The sequence below is a fragment of the Passer montanus genome, unplaced genomic scaffold (genome assembly GCF_014805655.1).
Source record: "Passer montanus isolate IOZ18808 unplaced genomic scaffold, ASM1480565v1 scaffold186, whole genome shotgun sequence".
Lineage (NCBI taxonomy): Eukaryota > Metazoa > Chordata > Aves > Passeriformes > Passeridae > Passer > Passer montanus.
In genome coordinates, this window is record NW_024366048.1 from 128668 (window position 1) to 151616 (window position 22949).

A 22949-nucleotide genomic window follows, 5' to 3' on the forward strand; every position below is an offset into this window, starting at 1 on the left:
GAGGATTGTTTTTTTGAAGCAACAAAAGCAATATAAATAATTGAAACTACTGAAATCTCCAGTGTAAATCAGAGCCCACAGAGTCAGCTTGTATAAGAATTATCCCTAAGTATTAGTATTTGTTAATACTGTAATGCTTTATTCCAGTCAGCGTGGACATTTCATATTTTCAGTGGTCCAAATATGTAGTTCAAGAAAAAAATTGCATCAGCTTTTATAGAGGGTATTAATTTCAGAGTTTGAAGGCCTGTGCTCAAAGAAAAGATTAAAACTACAGCAGTAATTAGGAACTGGATAAGGGAGGTGGATTGGTTCTCTGGAATCCAGAGTTATCTGCAGTAGTAAAACTGATATCTGTGGCAGTGTATAAGATTTCTTATTAAAACTTAACCTGTGTCCAAGATAAGGCTGCATTCAGAGTACATTGGCCATGTCATTTTCCATTCAGAGACTTCCAGACTGGAACTGCAACTTTTTAAATGTACTTTGCAAAATATTTTTAAACTGCTCTCTGGGATTTTATGCAACTGAACTAAGTACTCAAAGACAAGTCTGCTACTTGGTAATTTTTCCTTCAGACAAAATATATTGGACTAAGTATTATTGCATATATGTATATGTGTGTGTATATATATATATATATATACATTTATGTCATGTTAGAGTGAAATAGTAAAGTTGTGAAGAAATACTATTTTTAGTCATCTAGTCAATTTAGAATACAAGTACTAACATCACTTTTTGCTGATTCTGACATAATTCAAATAATTGTTTTAGCTACCAACTAAAAAAATAATGTGCAATGTATAAGTGAAGCTCTGAAGAGATAAATGCAATTTTGAAGCATCATGAATAACCAAGTGCCTTTAATTTCATACAGTGTAACTATTTAAAAGATCTCAAGATTAGTTAGCTAGTTGCGTGAAAATTACTTTTTAGCTGAATGTGTAGAAGGATAGAAGCTAAAAAAATGCCATATATTTCAAAGTTTGCAAAAATGTTCAAATAGGGCAATTTTAAAGTATTCAGCTTATCAGCATCCTGAAAAAAAATAGAAATGAATTTTTACAGAATAATTAATATAATAGAGGAAAATTTCACTATAGCTATGTTTTTGCCACTGCTGTCTCCCATGTCAGGAAAGAAGATGATACATTTGTTTTATTGATATATTGAAATAAGTATGTTGGCTTTTCTTATGCACCCATCATTTAATATTTGGCAAGGGCCCTTCAATTCTTTTTTTATTTCCTCACGGTTTGCAAATCTTAACTTTGAACCTCTAAGCTGGTTTCCGAAACCTGAGACCTTGTTCTTGAGGTGAAATAATTTTGGGATTGTTTCTCTTCTTCCAAGAACCAAAAATGATAGTGCCAAAAGAGCTGTTCTCTGCCTTCCTGAATGTCTTTGATCATTATTCTGTTTCTTAAAGCCATTTTAACTTTGTTCCATAACCCCAAATGACAGTGTTCCCTGGCTGTGAGATGAGTCCTGTGTATTCCATTTTCCTGTCAGCAGTTCATCATTTAGTGTTACCACACTTTTAATATGACATATTATACAGATATGGTCTATCTATTCGTCTCAGGTTCTTGGAGTTGGCTGCTAAGACATATTTCCTACTAAGAATTTCCTTTGGTTCCAAAATGTGTTTATAAAATTGGACTTCAAACGAGTTTTTTCTATCTCATTTTTCATTTATCCACAGCATTGACAATGATCAGTGAAACAATCTAAATAATGTCTAAATCCTCTGTCTTTATGAAGTGATCTGTTGGTTGATCCAGTACCTTGCTGGCAAGAAAGCAAATCTTGTCTGCAGCTGTATCTGTACTGCTGGTCCTAAACCTGTGTCTCTTACATTTGATGTCACCATTGGCTTTCATTGCTACTTGATATTTTTCATTTAGAAAAGAGTTTATTTTGTAATCTCTAATTGTTATTTAACTGAAAATATTTTAAACTTTGCATTTTATTGGTGCTGTGTTATTTCATTTCAATTCTGTATTGAAAGATATCCATATTGTATCTCTACTTCACAATGAGGAAAATATTGAGAGGACCTTTAAGGAGAGCAGGAAAAAAGGGGCTATGTGCTTCCATTCAAGGATGTATTTTATAAAACCTGTCTGTGAAGCTGTTTTATGAGGGAAACTGTTCTATCAATTTTGAATTCTAAATGGGTTTCCACAAATAATTTTTAATTTTTAAAAATTTTTTTTTAGATGAAGGGCTGTTGAATGAGCATCTGAGCGTATCTGTCCTGTCCCAGGCCACCTGTAACGAATCTGTTTTTCATCTTCTGTTTAAACAGCCACAAGGTATGTAGCGCCTCAACCCTTAATATTATTTAAACTATTATTGTTACTTATTTTATCAACTAAATCTGCAGCAAGTCACAGTTTCCTAAAACATGAAGTACCAGAGTGGAAAAATTTCTAAGAAAATTATTTTGAAAATAAAATTTCTGTAGTTTGAAAGATCAATTAAGAAGAAAAAGAAAAGAAAAGAAATTCCAAAACCCAAAGAGTTGAACAATTGTAACTGCTTTTAATTTTTACCAAATTAACAGAAAACAAAAAAGAAAATTGTTTAATTCTAAATACACTTATGTTTCTCTTCAGCCTTTCCAGTCACTTTAACTAATTTTTGCTTTGTTCAGGGGGATTGTATGTTGTTTTTTGCTTTTGTTTATTTGTTGTTTGTCTGGGGGTTTTTAAGATAACTCTGGTGCATAGTTTCTGGGAAAATTTTCATGGGAAAATACAGAAAACAGTACTTTTCAATTAAAAATCTATCGGGAAAGAATTAAATTATTTGGTTTATTATCCTGAATGAAATTTTAGGTGTCATTTCTGGTCATATCTGATCTGAGATGGGATATGAAAGGAAAAAAATATCTTTAGTGCTGTAATTACTAAAATTGTTAGCAAAATTTATTTTTGACTTGTATATGATAATAATTAATTTATGTGATTTATCTGATGTTATTATAAGTCTTGCATTATCACTGAAATTGTATATTTTAATGATTTAAAATGATTCATTGATGAAGTATAGAAGATAAGTAGATTTCTGTAGCTATTTTAAATATTTCTCCTACTAGTTATTTCTGTTGATTACTTCTCAGATATGCTTTCTAATTTCAGAACACACAGTTAAATTATAAATATATTCAATTATTTACTAAATAAATTAATTTTCTTTGCTCATATCCCCCACAAATATGTGTGAACATCTGTTTCATGTTAATATAAATATCAAAAAAGCTATACAATTTTCCTTGAAAAAGTAGTGTCTATCTCACATTAAAGACTTCATTTATAAATATGAAATGAAGATCACTTGTTTACAATTTCATTCAAAAAATTTACCATATGCTATGATTTTCCTGTAGATGTACTTGACAGGTCTTTATTTTGTAAAGGCTATTGCAGACCTAACTGTTCCCAGCAAGGAACTATTTTTGTTTTCCCTTCTGGAAGCTTGCTATGCCTCAAAACTTTTCTAGGGGTTATAGAAAGAAGAACTTGGAAGAAAAAAAGGTGTAAGAATTGATCTGCATGTCATGTTTATATATATTTTTATATATATACTTTTTTCATGATTTCATCCCAGCCAGCAGCCAAGCCCCAAGCAGCCACTCACTCACTCCCTCACCAGCAGGATCAGGGAGAGAATTGCAAGGGTAAAAGGTGGAAAACTTGTGGGCTGAGATAAAGACAGTTTGATATGGGAAGTAAAAGCCACACAAGCAAAGCAAAGGAAAACAAAGAATTCATTCACAGCTTCCCAAGGGCAGGCAGGTGTTCAGGCATCTCCAGGAGCCGATCACGTCTAACAGTGACTTGGGCAGACAAGCCCCATCACTCCAAACATCCCCCCTTGCTCCTTCTTTCTGCCACTTCACACTCTGATCCATGATGTCACATGGTCTGGAATATCCCTCTGGTCAGTTTGGGTCACCAGTCCTGGCTGTGTCTCCTGCCAGCCTCCCATGCACACCAGTCTCCTCACCAATGTGGCAGCAGGAAAAGCAGAAAAGGCCTTGGCTCTGTGTAAACCCTGCTCAGCAATAACAAAAACATCCCTATATTATCATCACTGTGTTCAGCACAAATCCAAAATACTGCCCCATACCAGCCACTGAGAAGAAAATTAACCCTACCCCAGCCAAAACCAGCACATTTTACACAGACAAATACAAAAGCTGTGACTTTTGCCATGATCTTATATTTTTTTTTTTTTTCACTGAAGCAGTGAGGAACTGTCCAAAACAATCTAGTTCATGTACACAGTAAAACTGAAAGTGTAATCCCTTCACAAATATAAGAAATATAAGAACAGTGAAGCAATCTTTAAAAGTTGTACTTTTTCCTCATCTTTTATGTGTGAAATATATTAATAATGTGATCAGTAGGTGAAGATCAGATTAGATGCAGGTGTTAGTGCTTACCATTATTCCCTATAAAAAAAGAAATAATACTTTGAAAATGTGTTGGAACTAAATATTCTTGACAGACTTGCTGGAATTTGATTGCTAGATCATTTTACGAGCAAAATTCATGCTTATGGAATTCATGCTTGTTGCTAATTGATTGTTTTTCCCTCACTCACTCTTAACAACTGGGGGTAGAAATTCTGAGATACTGAGATAGTCTAAGAATCTAGGAGACATTTTTTCATCATCCTTTCACAAGAAATCCAAAATATTAACCCTGCTGTGAAATTGGTATTGAGAGCAGAGTACCTTTCTTCCCTGCCCTGGCTTCCCAGTAACATGAACTGTGTCACTTCACTCAGTCCTCAGAGTGAAGGTTTGGTCTCACTTTACATTCAACCTCCAGTCATCACATGTTATAGCTTAGCTGCTGTTCTGGGTAATCAATAAGCCTCTCTGTTGTAACCACTTGGTGCAGCATTGAACAGGAGCAGTAAACAGGGCAGTTGGCTGAACATGCTTTTTAGATATATCTCTCTCCGTATTTCAGCACAAGTTCTGTATTTAAAACTTGTATATTTTAAGCTGCCATGTCACCTGTATCATGTTTATCTCCCCATGGAGAACTCTGTGATTAACTCCTTAATTTTTTCTTCTGACTTTGGTTTTTTCTAATATATATGTATTTGACTTTGGTTTTTTCTAAAATATATGTATTTGTTAACTTTGCCAACCACTTAGGAAGGAAAGGTGAAATATATTTGATAAATGTATTTAATGTGAGACATTTTCCAAAGAGCTGCCTGCAGTGTAAAACCAGTTGATGGCAATCAAATTTGAGATACTAAATTTCCATGTATGTTCTTTGGAAGTATGTTGCTATTACAGTTTCATATTTTATTCAACATTCTTTGAGAAAGCATTTTAGCATGCTTTTAATGTCATGTACAGTCAACTATGGTTATAGATAATTTGGCTTTTGAACTACTTTCACCTAAAAAATGGCATAAATTTTGTTCAGGTCCTCAGGCCATTTCCCTAAAAATACTAGATTTCAAGATTTGCTTCTTGAATCCTATGCTTATTTACATCTGCTTTTTTCTTTCAGTAATTTTGCATGCACAGTCTGTTTTTTCTTATTATTTCTTTCAAAGACTGAAAAAACAACAAAACTAACATATTTGGTTGCCCTGGTTGTCCTTAGTTCCTCTCTGTTTCTTTTATAATGCTTTCATTATCTCTAAATGACTTAAAGAGCCAGAGAAAAGGAAAAAAAGCTAAAGAGCTGTGAGAAATATTTCTCCATTCTAGCAGACTATTTTGAAAACATGTTGAAAAAGACTAAGTTTGCTTTTCTCTTCTATATTTTAGCTGCATTTTATGACCAAAGTTTGGTCCCTCACAGCAAGCAGGAATAATTTTACACTTTATAAGTTCCATCAGAGGTTCTGTTGAAGGCCACCATCAGTGGCTCCAGCTGATAGTGTTTTTCCATTTGTGGGTATATGCAGTTCTTAGGTCTGCAAATCATCTTTTCTTTCTACTCTACTGTCTGTCATTTTTAGGAAGGGACATAGTTTGCTAGATCAGGTTACCTTTAACATCTTAATTTTTTCTTATACTCTGCTACTGCTTTTGTCCCTGCTCCCTCTGTGCTGTTAGGGCTGGCTTTGTGAGAGGGTCCATGATTAACTCCAGGGACAATTCAGTGTGCCAAGTCAGTCTTAACTTCAGTTCTGTTATGTTACTATGAGTATTGAACAGAGGCTGACTGATGGGAGACTACATCTAGATGGGGAGTTACTGGTTGTTGGATATCTAGAAAAATTTGTGGTCCATGTGTCCTCAGCACCAGTCTGTCAGAAAAAGGGTTACTGACAGGCCGTATCCTGTTGTGGATTGGTCATTGTCCCTGGTAGTCACTTAACCAGGAGCTTCCTGAGAATATTTTAATACTGTCTTCACTGATTTGTCCTCTGAGTGAGAAACCTACCTGTCCTCCTTAGAGTATGAGATTCCTTCCTCCCGGGATCACTTTTGATGTGGGCATCTTTTGGTTTTTAGAGAGAGACTTTGCAAGCAGGATTTGTGTAATTTCAGAATACACTTGTTTGTTTTATGGTCTGATACATGCAGTAGATAACCAGGACTAACACACTGCTAGGGTAGATATTACCATGGTCAGTATTCCCAATGAGACATGGGATGTATCTTTGCTGGCCAGGTTGTCATTAGTCATTTGAGACCTGGTCAGCTTATGTCTTGGAATGGGTTCATCCATGATATTGCCACCTTCTGATTCTTTCTTTTCTTTCCATAGACATTTTTATAGCTTTTCACTTCAAAAATTTTTTACTGAGTCCTTGAGTTGTTTCTTAGCTATTTTTCTCACACCTTATGACTTTTGTCAGTAGAATCAATCCAAAGTAGTGGTGCTCTGCTCTACCTAGTTAGACTCTGCATCACTGACAGCTGACCTGCTACTCAAACAATTACAAGTGCTTTTGAAGAAATTGCTGTTAATGCTCCCTACAAAATAGCTTTCTTGAAGCTATTTCATTGTGTCTGTGCAAGACAAGATGACTTCCCTTCCTGGCCCTATTTGGGTATCTGTCTGTATGGCTGTTCCTTGTTTAAACCTCCAGCTGGCATTTTCCCTCATTCATTTTTTCTCTGATGTACTATCATGGTACGTGGAAGCTTGTGCAAATGTAGATGTACTTTGTGAAATTTCCAGCAGAAATGAAGGTGTGGATTCCCGGCCTAATCCATGTACATGGCATTTTCCTGATTGCTGAATCACCCTGGCTTGCCTCTCCCCGTGAAATGATTCTGAAAGAGCAGTGTCCTCATGTTATCTGACAGAGAAACAGGGTGTCATTACTCAGTCCTGGGAGGTGACAGCAAAAATGATGTGGTCTGAGCCATATTTATCTCTAGAGAGATGTGCTGACAAAATCAATGAGTTGAAGCTGGTGGCATTCCTGAGTGCTGGTTGTCTCTGCTGTCAGCAAGGAAAACCTTAGAGAGCTCTCTAAAGCCACAGCACACCTGAGGCTGCCCTCACACAGGGATAACCAGTAGGGAATTTTTTGTGTCATGTTTTAAGGCAGAAATGCCTTCTGATGTAAAGAAGGACAGAGCTTAAAGATTTTTCTTTATACTTGCCTGCAAACTCTTCAGGCCATACATATTTTGTATATGTTTATTTGGCCTATTATATGCCCTCTTTTTACCTTTGAATTTTACTTTCTTTACAGATTATATGTTGTAAACAAATCTTTACATGTGTTTGCCAGGAATCCATTCTAGTGAATTAAGTTAAGGAAGCAAAAGGCAGCACTGTAACAATACACAAAAATTCTCTGTTACTGTTCTCTTAAAAACAATCCTCTGAGTTGAAGGAGTAGAACAGTACATTCCCTTGACTGAATAAGGAAATGGTTTATCTATTTCAACATGCTCTCCTGATGTTGAAAAAGAAGAGAAAAGGAAAAATATTCAGGATGCAAATAAAAGAAGGGAAGACATCAGAAAGCCAGATTTTGCATAGTCTCACGCAGATGAACAGAAGAATTCCTATGTGGATTTATCATGAAAAACATATTTTCAGGCTATAATTGCCTCACAGATTGTAGTTAGGCCGTGCTATAGTTTTCCTTCAGAATATCATGATTTGTTACTGAACATCTAGAGTATAGTACTTCAGAGCATTTAAACTATGCAAATCACCTCAGGGGAGGCTGTTATTTTACATTATCTTGGCCTATTTCTCTATTTAAAAATATCATCTGCTCTGCTTTATAACTTGATAAGAAGTTATCTCCTTCAATTTCAATAGAACTAGAAAATGAAAGATGATTAATTTTGACTTTGAATAACATATTGCTGGTAATCTATTTGATAACAGCTGTTGATGGACAAGATGGAGTCAGGATGTGCACTTGAATAGGACAGAGCTGCTTATTTCCACCCCCTCTTCCTGATTCTTGATTCTAGCCTTCACCTGTTTAGGTCATAAACCCAGTGAAAACTCCAGATATACAGATTTGTTTCAATCTGTAAATTACTCAGTGAATCTATGTCTAGCTCTAAACTGGCTATAAAAAATTATCTGCACTAATCTTTTGTTTCCAGAGCACATGTACAGTGGGGAAATTACCAGCAGTATTGATTAGTTGTTTCTTGAGCGAATTAAGAGGTTTGATTTTCTCGATGTCTGTTTTATTCCCATTTCCCCCATCCTCCTCTGCTCTTGGAACAATGACATCTCTGTCTCTCATTAAATTTATCTGTGCAAGATGCTTCCAAATCCATGCTGGACCCCAAACATACAGTGAGGAGTAGGTTTCCCTCCTGCCCTAAACTAGATAATTTGCTGCCTGGGAACTAAAATTGTTGATTTTGTTGTAGTTTTTTAAATTTGTGTTTCTAAGTTGACTTTGCTTATTTATCTAGCTCTTGAGTTCTGAGAAACTTTGAAGGTATGTTGGAGATGCTCATCTAACCTTGTGGGGAGAGAATAAAAGACTAAAAATGAAAGAAACAACAAAAAACTCACTCCATTCTACTGGCATTGATATTAATAGAAAAAAAATTATGGAAGTTTTGAAAATTACAGAATTGTTTTTCCTATAGAGGTTGAAAACAATTCTTGAAAATACTCCCTTAACATTTTAAAACGAGGAGGTGGGATATGTGTAGGAAAGAAATTGAACTTTTTCTGCAAGAACATTTGGAGATGGAAGATCATGATAATATTTTAAGTTTTTCAAAAGTAGGTCTGAGGGTTTGAGGGAAAGAAGAGCTAGTTGACTTTTTTGTTTGTTTGTTTTAATTACTGTATACTTTCCAAGAGAGAAACGTTTTAAACTTACCTTATTGAGTAAGTTTCCAGGGCACAGATTTTATTTTAAAGCATGAATGCTAGAAAGCATTATTGAAACTGGTCTTTGAACTTTGATGTTTTATGCCTTAAAAGTGCTTGGTAATTACACTGCTGAACTAATGTTCTTTTTTTCATATACTGTGTTTTTTCTAGAACATTTTTTGTCAAATGTTTTCACTGTTTATTTTTTTTTTTCCTTTAGTCAGTGAAGAATGGGTGTCCAGTATAAGACACAACCTAAGAGAAATATATATATATATATATACACACATATATATGTAGTGTGCATTCAGTAGTTAAACAACATTTTTTTATCCACAATGGTAAGAGAATTCTCAATATAGTGACACATGCTTTAAAATCAGGAAACCATTAAGGTTTTTCTTAATCAGAATTTGGCTTGCAGAAAATTGTGTACTTTAGCTTGATTTTAAAGGTCTTATTTCCCAAGTGTTAAGCTTTTTACATATTTATGATAGTCCCTGTCCTGACCCTTCTCATTCCAAGTAGCATGAGATGTTCTTAGAAGTCCAGGCTACAGTGCAGTGTGAGGAGTCACTGGGCACAGGTATTTAGAAGATAAGGGTAAGAAGTATTTGCAAACCCTTGGTATTCTCTGTAAGTGCTGTGAACAGCAGGATGTGCCTGGAATCTCTTTTGGAATTCTGTGCAATGAAGCATAGACTCAGGTGCGTTACACAAGAGTGTCTCTTTTTTTATCTTGTATTTCTCTAAAACAAGATTAAAAAAAAGATAAAAATCACACAAGTAAAATTAATACAATCAGGCCATTCCATAATTGTCCCGCCAAACAATTAACTTGCTTCTACACATTTTCCACAGCTCTATAAATTCTTTGGTCTACCTTCTCAACTTAGAGTTGTACAACCCTTCAATAGATACATATTTCTGTTGCTGTCTGAAAATGTTCTGAGTTGTAATTACCTGAAATCTCAGTCTGAATTGCAGACAGGAAGAAATTGAAAGGAAAGAAGAGGGTGTTTTTTAAATATTATTTTTTATTCATTATTTTAGTCACAAAGTTTTCAGGACTAGTTGACTTGGTTAGGAAAGATGTCAGAGTGTTCTGGGCATGCAGATGTGCATTTTCTCCTTCTTAGTGAAGTCAGTGTTGTCTGAGCTTTAGTTTTGCAGTGTAGGTGATAGATCCAATGTTTTTTACAAGTAGCAGAGAAGGTCCTTCTGAATAAGGAGATGTAACATTTAAGAGGGTCTGTGTTCTCTCCCCTACATATCCCATAATAAAGTTTATACAATCTTAAAGAATATATTTGGTTTTGTGGTAGGGTATGTGATTAATTGAAATAAGAGCTGCTAACAGCTGGATTCAAAAGTCAGATTATTCATTATAGGGAAAGATGCATTTGGGTTGTTCAGTCTCAGCTCAGTAGCATATTTGAATCTGATGAATTTTAGGTAGGTAAGACAATCCCCATACCACAAAGAATTTAAATTTAAACATCTGCCTCACTTGCACTGTAATTACAGGGAATATAAATGTGTATTTCAGGCATATATTCTAACTGCTGTGGTGTGAATAGAGGTGGAATTATTTGTGTGGCTAATTGTATTGATAAATACTTTGGTATGCCCATAATCTGTATGTTCACCTCAAGATTATATATTTCTCCTTGCTTTTAAGATATAACCAGGACCAATAATGCTGTAGCTCAGTTTTGTGCCAAATGGGGTCTTTAAAGCTGTTCCCTGAAGCGGGGGTGGGATAATTTAATTAAAATTAACATCATATGCTTCATATTCTGCTGCTTTCATTCTTCCCTAGATATTTTGCTGTACTATTACTAAGATTAACAAATTATTCAAAATATATATTTTTTTATGGGAAAGATAATGAATTATTCACAATCTCATTAAAATTGATATCTTTCAGTTACCAGGGGGAATTTGGATTCCCTGATTTACTTTTCTGTCACAAAGCCTGCGTGATTAGGCAGGGCCCATTTTGTTTTGATAAAGCCATTGGGATTGTACCTGCCTGACGGTATTTGCAAAAAGAATGCATATCACTAATACCACTTCTCTCTTCATATAAGTCTCAGCAAAAATTCATCTTTCTCTTCTCTGCCTTTTATGATGCATACAGGATCTTATTTTCAGCTTTTACATTATTTATGTGAAATCCTTCTTGTTTACATGAAGATCAGGTTGATACCTTCAGTCATCAACATTAGCAACAATCTTGCATCTTTACAATAATATTTAGGTTTAAACAATATTTATTTCTTTAAATGCATTGCTGGTACCAAGCTCAAAAAACCCATGCAAGCTCCAAACCAGCAAAAAGAGAGAAAAAGAGAGTGTGGGCAGCTTTTTGAGCTATGTTTGCTGTGTGTAAAAGGCAGAGATGTACCAGACTTTGCCTTTAGTTCAGTGTGATGCTTTTTCTGCCTATAAGCCATAGTATGTGAATCAACAGAGGGGATTTTGGTATCAGGTACTGAACATCATTTGTGTGTTCTTAGAGAAATGCAGAACCAGGACTTGCATTGCAAATAGCTGAGAAGTGTTTGAATTGTGACCTTTACTATCTCACAACCACTGAAGCATGCGGCACAAAATGCTTCATTGAACATCAAAGTTTATCTTAACAATGTACATAAGATGCTTTATTACACTCATAGTCTAGTATCACATACTTGGCCTAGTATCATCTGTTGAGAGGAGGGAAATTAAGCTTACTTCTTTGCACAGTAATGGCATCTTTTGAAATGACAGCGCATTTAAAGGCCCATGAGAGCATTGGAATAGGGTTTTACTTTCTCAGACTCTGTTTGCTAGGAGATTATTTTTACCAGTAGTATATGTTCAAGGTTTTTAGTCTTTTTACTGTTAATATACTACATTAGGTAAAACCTGTGTTTGCAAAAATAGTTAAAACCTCTGAAATTTACATGGGTAGTGAAAGAGAACTGAACCTTAAGTATTTTCTGCATTCACATCTTGTTAAGGTACTTATATAATTTTATTTTCACAAATCTTCTCTTACTTGAGAGAAGGAATTTAGCACTTTATTAATTTTAAACCAGAGAAACAGTGGCATAAATGTAATAAGCATTTTCCCTTACTATGTCATTGTTGTTTCAAAATAAAACCCAGAGGCTTGAAAGGTAAGAATAATCTCTTTCTCATAATCATTTGGTGAAGCATTTTAAAAACAAATATTCATACGAAGTCCAAAAGGAGACGTAAAATGAAAATTATCCCGTGCAACTGTCAAGAGGTCTGTCAAATTTCATGATGTGACTGTTTCTTTTATCTCTAAATTGGAGTTATTAACTGCCACTTTAAGGTGTTAAAATCAGTGTAGTTAACTTGAGAGGTTTTTTTGTAATAGATGAACTTAATGCAAATAATGTTTTTTGATTGCCTTGTTCACCTGCTTGTGTTATAAGAATGTTTTTACACTGAGATGAAAACTATAGTATTGCAACAATTTCTGATGTTGAATTTTCTTTTATCTGATTTCTTCACAAGCACTGAAATTCCCTTATAAATTAAGTAATTTTCTCTTTTAGAAAGATACTAAGATAAAACAAAGATTATATCCCCATAAAGATTGATATCTATTAATTACAGGTAGCTCTGCCTTTTTCACAATAAGTGCCAGTAATTTCAGCTAATCCCTGAGGTTTGTTACCTTTTTTATTACCTCTGCTACATACTACCAGCAGAACACAAAACTCGAATTGCATGCTGTCCTCTTAGGGGCTGTTTCAATTTCTTTTTTCCTAGCCATTGTATACAATTTTCTCTTTTCCATTAAATAGGAAAATAAGAATTTGATTGCTGAAAAGGCCTGTTTTTCAGATCTGTGTCAACAATGTGTTTTCTACATGCACAAACAAGCAAATCAGCTTTATCACACATAATAGCACATGACACAAGACAACATAATAGCTTGTCGGTAGCTGTTGAGGAAATTTTGGATAATCATTATCATTTCAGTTTACTTTACATCCTTTCAAATGAAAAATCACAAGCTCTATCCTGTTAATTTTTTCTTCTTACTGATTTATCCCTTTTCCAAATCAAGAATTAGTTTTTGTGTTTTCTTTCTTTGATCTATAGATTTACTCAGTTCTCCCAACTCTGAATTAAGTGGAAGTGCCTTTTTTCCTGCTTTCTGGTATCTCTGCTTTTTGATGCCAATCTCATTGATTGAAGAAATGCAGGGTTTTTTTCCAAACTTCTTGAAACCTATTTATTACTAGGGTCCTTGTATTTGATATACGATGTTAATTAGCCTGGGTTGCCTTCTGCAGTTGTTGTTCCTCTTTGCAATAAAAGCATGTTTAAATGATTGAGGATGAGAGGGAGAGATTCAGTGGGCCCTAATTACTTAACTGACCAAAGAGAATTTTGGTGTCAATTTGTTTGTCGTGTCTCTCTAAAAAGCAGAATGTTGGTGATGAAGCATTCAGTGTCACAGAAAAAAGCAGGGACTTAAAACAAGTCAATGTTATTCAGTAGGCAAATTAAAAGTGAAACCTATTTTTAACGATGAGCTTAATTAATTCTCAGAACAATTCTCAATGAAACGTGGAGGATTCACTATTGCTGACAAGTTCTAAATCAAGTGGCTGTGTTTTTTTCCTAATTAAATTCTCTTGTTCAAGAAGAGTTATTGAGACTGAACCTTGATTTTTTCAAATGAGTTCTTTCTATGTATTTAACTCAAGTTAGGTGATCATAGTGACTGAAATGTTTAGCTGTGAAGAAACAGAGATCTGCATAATCTAATATCCTTTAAACATGCTTTAATAATGCAACCCAAAAAGGAAAAAAAAGTACTTTGAATTTTCTGAATTAACATTTTCCGAATTTCCATTATATTATTTTTCTTATTCTTTTGTTACATCAGCATGAAAACATGGTCAAGAAGTCAAGTACCATCAATAAATACAACCTGTACAAACTTTCTTTTCTTTACCATTGTAGCCTATTGACTCTAAAGATTCAGCATTTTAAGTTTTTTGGTCATTAGTCTATATACAAAAAGAAGATACCTAAAAAGGAAATGAAATTTTGAGTCCCAATATATTCAACCAGAAGAAACTATAGATTGTAGGAAAATGAACTGCTCTTTTTTAAACTCTTTTTTTCTACTCTTCTCCAACTCCTTGCTGCCATGTATCAGAAAATAAGCTTTTTTTTTCCTTTAGGTTGATACCAAATGACAGTTTGTGAAGATCTGTTCCTTGTCATCTTTACACACAGGATTTTTGTCCTCTGCCTTTTCTTCAGTTCACACTATGACAAACAGCTGTTGGGAAATGCATTTGTTACTACTTTTTTTCAGTGTTTGGCTGCAAATCACTTGTGCCTTGAGCTGCTTTAGAGTCTAAACCATATGGAGAGAAAAAATGGCTTAGATTTGAAGGCTGGCAGCTTCTTGTTTTGACAGATTTAAAATGTATTATCTCGATTAAGTTACTTGCATGAAAATTTTCATTCCCAGTTATCTCTCCACAAGTCATTGTCAGAGGAAGTTACAGTTACTGACCTAAAATGTCTCCTTTCTATTCCAGGAAGGTATTGTAGTTTTATCTATGGCTATATTTTAACTAAGTTTTAGAAAAGAATTAGAAATTATCCATTTTCTTCCTTCCTGAATAAAAAAAAAAACTGGTCTCTTACTGGGAAGTCAAACAGTTTGTGCAAAGAAAAAAAAAAAGTAAAAGCTAAATTTTAGACATTTGTTTTGTATTTTGTGTGAAAATGAAGTAGTCATCTTGCCTTCTGAATTGTGGCTGATAGTGTATCATTTGGTTTCCATTGGAAACCAAATGGTTTCCATTTCTGGGTTCACAGAGAGGTACAGGATCTGCAGCAGCCACCCCTCTTCAGAAACACTGCAGCTCCCAATTGCCATTGAGTCATCCAAAGCCTGTCTTCCGTATGATTCAGAATCATCCTGACACTGTCAAGCAATTTGGGTCCTTGATCCCTTGCAGAATATCTTAATATTAATTCCTGCTTTTAGGCTTAATTTTATTTGGTTTTTTAATCTAGTTCATTTCCTACATGTTTGCTTCTAAGCATTTTGCTCTTTTTCATGAGGCCCTCAAGTATATCCCTTTATATTAATCTCTGAATTTCAGAGGTCAGCAGCTCATATATTTATTGGATATTTGATTACTGTTTGCTTTAAATTACAGCTGCAGGGATGATTTTAACCTTGTTCACACAACAGGAATCAATGCACAGTCCCCAGCCATGAGCTGCTAATTGTCTTTATGGCTGGAAACTCATACCACATTTCAACTGCCCCTCAGGGGACCAGGAGAATTGTAATAATTATCATATTAACCACAGAAATTCAAGGGATAAAATATTGTGTTACTTGAATGAAGTCTTAGTGAAATTCAGATATGATCTGTAGCTATACCTGAGTCTACAGGTGAGTAGCCATGAGTCACATTCACTGACCCAGCATCTCCCAGATCTTTGTAGCGGGGTTAAAACATTTCTGGATATTTCTAAACTGATGTGTCCTAACATGGTGTAATGATTGAGTAGCAGGAATGTACATAAGCAGCATGTGAGATTGCACTGACAATAAAAGATGATATTGTGTAGACATGTGAATTTTCAGAGTTCGAAAAAATGGATTCTGTCAGAAATCATTTCTTGTTAAAAAAAGAACAAGTCAATGTGAGTTACCAGTTTGTCCATAAAAATCAGAAATGTCACTAAAGTAAAAAGGCACTTGACAGCTCAGCGGAGTTTCTTTCTAGAGAATATTGCTGATGGATTTTTTTCTGTACTTCCTCTAGGGACAAATTATTGTTCTGTGATGGTCTTAAACTCTGGAGCATGTATTGCATGTAAATGAGAGCAGTCAGAATACAAGATGTATTCTATAAATTGTCATCCTAGAGGTATGATTGCTGGCCTCTGTATGAGGCCATCGCAATGAAGTCAGTGCTCATTCCTAAAAATAAGATAAAACCAAACAGCAGTGACATCCAGGCTATTTTTTGACTGCATTTTCTCCTCACCAAGGAAATAATCAAAATGACACCCTAATAAAAAGAAAAAGAATGAAGGGTCTTCTGTTCTCAGGCATTTTCTAGTCCTACATAAAATCTTATGAATTGAGTATTGCAACCTTGTTTTCAGAGCCCATGATTTTTATATTTTCCTTTTCACTTCCATAGACCACAAGAAACATCTTGAGCTCGTAATTGGCATTAGGAAGAGAAGGGTGCTTGGTTTAAGTACCAAGTTGTCTATGGCTGTTGTTAGTGTCTTAGGCTATTTCTGTGTGAAATCCACATTCTCTGAAGACATCAGCTCCTAGCTAAGCCCCCAATGCTTCAGTTACATTGCAGCAATGTTCTGGATGACCTTTGAATATTCTACCTGTAAGGACAAGGACAAAGAACTCTAGCTGTAAAACTGTGAATATGAGAAAAGTTTCATTTAAGGGGCCAACTTTTAGAATAGTTAAAGACTGAATCTGCAGCTCTAAAATCTGGCGCTCTGCCTAGGGCTTTTTAATGAAATAAAATAATTTCCTTTGTATTTTATTTACTGTTCTTCTTTGTAGGTAGGAGCTTGATATATATTCTCATTTAAGCCAGAATTATTTTCAGATGGAATAATAAATGTAAATCATTTCCTCAGAATTTTGGAATCTGAAGATTACCTGCTGACAAGTGTCATGGTTTAACATTGAGGCTGGCATTGCCATGTGTTTAATTTCAGCATGTTGCACACAAAACAGAGTGGGTCAGAAGGATACAAAAATGGAGCAATAAAAATATTTGTCTAATTTGATAGGCTAAGAAGAAGTTACTCTTAGTCCACTTACATTAATACTGCTGTTTGTAGCTGTGAAATGCACGTAGCATATTGTGGGCTCTGTCATTCACTGCACTACTGTTTTATGACACAAGTTAAAATAATGGACAAACATTACTTTTAAAGAGGGATTCCTCTTACCATGTTTATCTATTTTCTTGAATATGAAGAGACCAAAAAAAAAAAAACCATTGCAGAAATCAATTCTGCCTTACTACAGAAACCTGTAAAACCTCAAATGATGAAAAGTGTACTTACCAGAATTATGAAAATGCATCTCTCTCCCTCTCTCTCTCTATATATATATATTTATGTATAAAAAAATATGACTCACAGTCACACTGTTTCCAGTTACTGTCTGCTGTATGAAGTGTGATATGTCTTCTGAATACTTGTAGCAAGAAGTACAATTTTTGGTTGTATGTAAGAAGTAGAAGGATGTAACAGCAGTGGTGTCATTAGTGATTTCACAACACTTTGCAGATTTTGATTAAAATCTGCCATAGCTTCAGAATTTGACTGTGCTTTCAGAGATACATATATCCGTGAAGTTTAAAGTGAAAGTAAAAACACATCTATCAAAAGTAATCAGATATTTGACGTATGTCAGAAATTCAATTACATCTGAACTGCAGCAATTACAGTTTCCTTTCAGGCATGAACTCAAGACACTTTTGTGTATGTTTCAATCTAGAAAAAGATTAAGAAATAGGGAAGTTGTCATAGTCGTAATTTACTTGCTAGCACTTTATCTTAGGGTAACATGAACTTTTCTTAAGGGAGAAAGGACAAGGTTTGGTCGTGTTTTTAGTGGCTGGGCACTAAATTGAAAGTCACACTTGTTTAAGAAGCATATGCCATTTCTTGTGTGGCTCTTGCATTTTCGAAATATTTGTGTGGTGATTGTCTACTTTGTTGAGATTGTAGGCAGGTTGTGATTGTAGAGTGTTTTTTTGTACACAGAGCACAACTAACACACTGTAGCAGAGGGGCAAGAGAGGTTGAGCAGATTTTCTGTTACTGAAGTAGAGAATGTAAGATCCTATTGTTAAAAAATATGGCCATCTCTCTCCACTCAGCTCAACACTCTCCATACACACTGAGCTTATAGTCTTCTGTATAACTACTTATCAATTAGTCTCTCCTGAGAATGTCAATTATACTTAAAAGTGTGCAGAACTGAATTTAATATTTAGCTTAGGAAAGGAAAATTGAACTAACATAACTGAGTTTTTACTTTTCTATTGTTTACTCTGCCACGAATAGAATCACTCAGAGAAGAGGTGTAGTATTGCATCTTTTACAGTTCTAATTTGGAAGAGGTTTTGCATCTTTTTCTTCAACTTTGAAGTTTGTCTACTGCTTTTAGTGACTCTGGATGTAAGACATTACTATGTTGCAGACATTTAGATATTGGATGCCAGAATGACCTACAGAGTTTTATCAATGTAAAATTGTCATCAGGAAAATGAGGATGATAAACAATTTTTAAATAGAGGAACTGGTCAAAGGAGGATGGGGTAGATCTACCAACTCTCAGATTATTGGAGGAAAAAAAGTAGATTTGAAAGGAGAAAGCGAGAGAAGCTGTCAATGCACCATGTAGTTTTAAAATAAGAGTTGGACTGTAGGATAAATAGAAAACTTACTACTTTCATTCCTGATTATTCTTCACTCTTTTATCTCTTTGACATTACCTCGGCCAAATAACTTTAATATAATAGTCTGGCCTTCTCCACATATCCTGCGCTCTGTCTGCTGTGTTCATTTTGCAAGTTACTGTCTGTGCCTGTTACTCTTGTGCTGGTTCCTCATATGCTTTGTTTGTTCATTTTTCTATCCCTATTGCTGACCTATTCCCTGGATTTACAATGGTTTTCCTTCTCTGACATTTGCCCTGTGTTGTTCTGTACTGCTCAGTTCAGCCTTGCTTCCTTACTGTTATCATGTCCTTCATTTGGATGTGGCTTTCCTGATGTGCCACCCGACGGGATTTCTGTCAAATGAACCCCAAACACATCACCCCAGCACCCCTGAAGGAAAATTGCAAAGAAACCCCATGGTGTCAAGACAAGGGCATAAGGTAACAGCAGAGATGTAAAATGTAATGAAATGTGGCCCCTATATGAATGTTGATCCATTGTCTGTTTGATTTTCAGACAGGTCTGTAATAACTACCCGAAGTCAAAACTGTAGGTATCAGAGTTCAGAGATAAGAGGGGTGATCTATGATAAATCAGTTTAGGGTTTTACATGATTTGTGTATTACTGCAGGAGATTATTACATCAAAATTTATAATCAGATGTGATTGGGAAGTGATGGAGACTTTGTTGTCTAATATAATAAATGGCAATTTTATATTGGGATTTAAAAAACTTTGTTATTTACTCTCAGTAAGAGAATATGACTTTCATGATCTCTGTTACATGTATTTTTTCAAGTTTTCTCAGAGTTAAAGGTCTTAAGTATGAATTTGCTTGTTTTGGTTGTCAGCAGAGAAATTACTGTACTTGGCAACATTTTTTTTCCTCAGTGTATTTTACCATTATAAGTGCAATTGTTACTGCACTTCAACAATAAATAAATATAATAGGTCAAAATATAATATCTGTCAAAATAATTGTTTTGATTTTTACTGGAACTGCAATATAAGCTATTAGTTAGAAAAGGATAATTTTATAAATGGAAGAAAAACTTTATACTTGGCCTTTCAGACATGCTTCATTTAAAAACAAAACAAATTGTATTAAATGAAACAACATATTTAATTACTGAGCCCTGTTCTCCAATCCATTTATTTTAATCTAAATAGCAAGTGTTTAACTTGTATCCATTATTTTGTACCAGAAAGAAATTATTCTAAATGAAAAATCTTAATTAAATAATCCAGAAACTCTCTGCCAGAAGTATGCAAAATTGTATTAATACAAGATCCATAAAATGGTGAACAAATCTTATAAACATGTTCTAATACATTTTATTGTGTGCTTATGGTAGTGATGCTGTGAAGCCTTTATTTGTGCCATGTCTTTCTTAAAGCAACTTATGAAGTTTTAACTAATCATTTGTGAAATTGTTTATTAGCATCTGAGTTGCATATTCATGACTTAACTTTTTCAACTAAGTAATTCATCAGCTCAGAGGGATTTTATTATTCTGCATAAGTACCAGTAGGGAGGCTGCAAAAAGGATAGAAAAAGGCATTTTTCAGTGGTGCCCAATGACAGGCAACACAGAAATTCTCATCTGAGCAAAGAGAATGCTTTTTTTCACTTTGAGGAAGATTGAGCACTGGAACAGGTTGCCCAGAAAAATTATGGAATCTCCATCCTTGGAGATGTCCAAAGCCTTTTTGGATGTGGTCCAGGTAGGTGACTCTGCTGGGAAAGAGGTATTGGACCATTTGTCTGTCAGAGGCCCATTACAGATTCAGGTATTCTGGGATTTAGTGAAACTGCCAGAGGAAAGGGAAAACACAACTCTACCTCTTGGTGCAAGTATCCATAATTCATGAAGCAGAGAGTCCCCTAGAAATGCAGTCATCGTGGACCATCTGTGAAAGGAACCTCTCTTGCACCCTACTTACCTAAATGAGCTTTACTGAAGGAAGGAAAATGATTATATAAATATTAAAACATAGGATGAGGCAAATTTAATTTTTGGCATTTTGCATGGTTATTTTATAAGATCTTTTACTTAGCTATTTGTATGGAACTTTAAATACCTTGAAGTGCATTATGTTCCATTTTATTTGTCCCAGAGAAGATGCAATTAGAAGTATCCTGCTTCTTTGTCTTTAATTGCACCCAAAATCTAATTGTTATGTCAGGGTGATCTCTTGTTCTTGCCTTTGTGCTTTCCCTTTGTAGGGTGCACTGCTTTTCATTTCACCTGCAATTAAATGAGAAAAGTATCTGTGTCTGGTTTTGCAAACAAGGATGCATTTTGTGTGAATTCTTAAAAACAGAAGCAAGACAAAGCCTGTTGATCTATCATGACCTCAGAATTCTAGAAGCACAGAACTGTTTAGGTGGTAAAGGAACCTCCTGAGATCATCTTGTCCATCCAAACCCTCTGTGGCTCAAGCAGGGTCATCTCCATCAGGTTGTCCAAGACCATGTCGAGTCAAGTTCTGAATATCTCCACAGATGAAAGCTGTTGGCTGTTGTATGATGACTGCCAATTCAGAATATTTTATTTATATTTACTCATTGAGACTGAATAATTATAATACTGATATAGCAAAACTAACAGGCTGCTACTCTTACAGTTTTTAAATTAGAATCCATAACAAGGGATTGTGATTATGTTTTAATGAAAGGGAATAAAAAATTCAAGCAGCCTCATTGGAACCACTAAAAAAAAAAAAGAAAAAGATGCAAGCAAAAATGGACCCACCCTTAATATGAGTCAAAATATAAATGCTGTCGACTCTTGGGATTTAGCAATGAAACACTTCTGGGGAAGGTGCTATAAAAGATCTTAGTTTTCATATGTGAACCAGGATTTTATCTCTTCCAGCAGATGACAAGAAATTAATATCTAGGTCTGACTTTGTCAATGCATTTTGGATACTGGTGTGCTGGCAGTATCTCACTCTTTGCTATCTGATATCAATTCTCCTTTTCTGGATGAGTTCCTTGAGAAGGTATTAGCAATAATTCCCCAGCAGCAGCTGCTGTGTATGGATATTTTGGAGGTTGCCCTTTCCAGATTCTGAGGATAATAGGAGAAAACAGACCTAACTATAGTGAATTGACATTTACATGGCCAGTGCTAATTTTAGCAGAACTGTCTTTGCGTTTAATCAAAATGCTGCTATGGTAATTTTAATGGAGAAACTATCAAGAAAACAAACAAAGAAATAAAAGTTCCCCCTCCTAAATGATTCTCCATGAGACTTCAACAAGATATTCTGAGCTCTGTCTCATCTCTCTTTTTCAATTAAAGGAGACTGAACTGACTGCTCTTCTTTTGGGTAAAATCAATGGGAGGCACTCAGATGCTACAGAATTAAGAGCAGTGAATCAGGGAGATGCACTTCAGCATCTAGAAAATCTACCTGCAAAGCACTTTACTAATATGAAAAATACATGGCTTTAGGTTAAAGTTCAATAGGAGGATGACATATTGCAACACATTTTGTTCCTTTCCATCACAGTACCATGTCTGGTATGCTTGCTCTTACCATTTTGCCTAATCTACTGTAGAGGCAAAAAATGCATCTTGACCCATCTGTATTCCTTCCAAATAACATCCCAGCTACTGGCATCCACTGCTGCTTGAATTTCAGTTCTCATAATGCTGAGCTTTCTAGGGCTGACACAAAACTTGCACAGAACTCAACCACAGTGCAGTGTCCCAAAGAATTGTAGCCAAGAATTTGAAATATACTCATTGTGATTTGTTATTTAATCCAGTTCTGAGTTCCAGGCTCAATGCCTGAGGAATCTTTTACAGAATCAGTGTTCTCCAGCAGCCTCTGGGGGGGCTAGAGGCAAAGCTTAACAAAAGGTTACCTAAAAATGAAATGAGGGAGGATGCAGAACTCCACACACTTCTTTGTAAGGCAGTTGAATCAAATTGCAGCCCTTGGAGTCAGATGCCTTCAGTCTTTAATGGGTCAGTGAGCTTGCTCTGCTAAATTTAACTGTTTCCTAATGGGCTGTAGGACAGTGAAAGAAGAGTGAGGTATTACCAAAATCTAGCCCAAAGCTTTTTATCAAATGTGATATACCTGTGTTCAGAAAAGGGACTTCCTGTGGATTTAT

General features: G+C 35.1%; 1 protein-coding gene across 1 annotated transcript in view; it reads left to right on the forward strand.

The window, feature by feature from the left end:
• LOC120500661 (cilia- and flagella-associated protein 47-like) overlaps positions 1-22949 on the forward strand; it is a gene marked incomplete at its 5' end in the record, with an annotated part of 182121 nt that overhangs the window by 119484 nt on the left and 39688 nt on the right. Inside the window, one exon of the mRNA XM_039705832.1 lies at positions 2226-2321. Coding sequence (XP_039561766.1) covers positions 2226-2321 — 96 coding nt within the window. The remainder of the gene's footprint in view (positions 1-2225; positions 2322-22949) is intronic.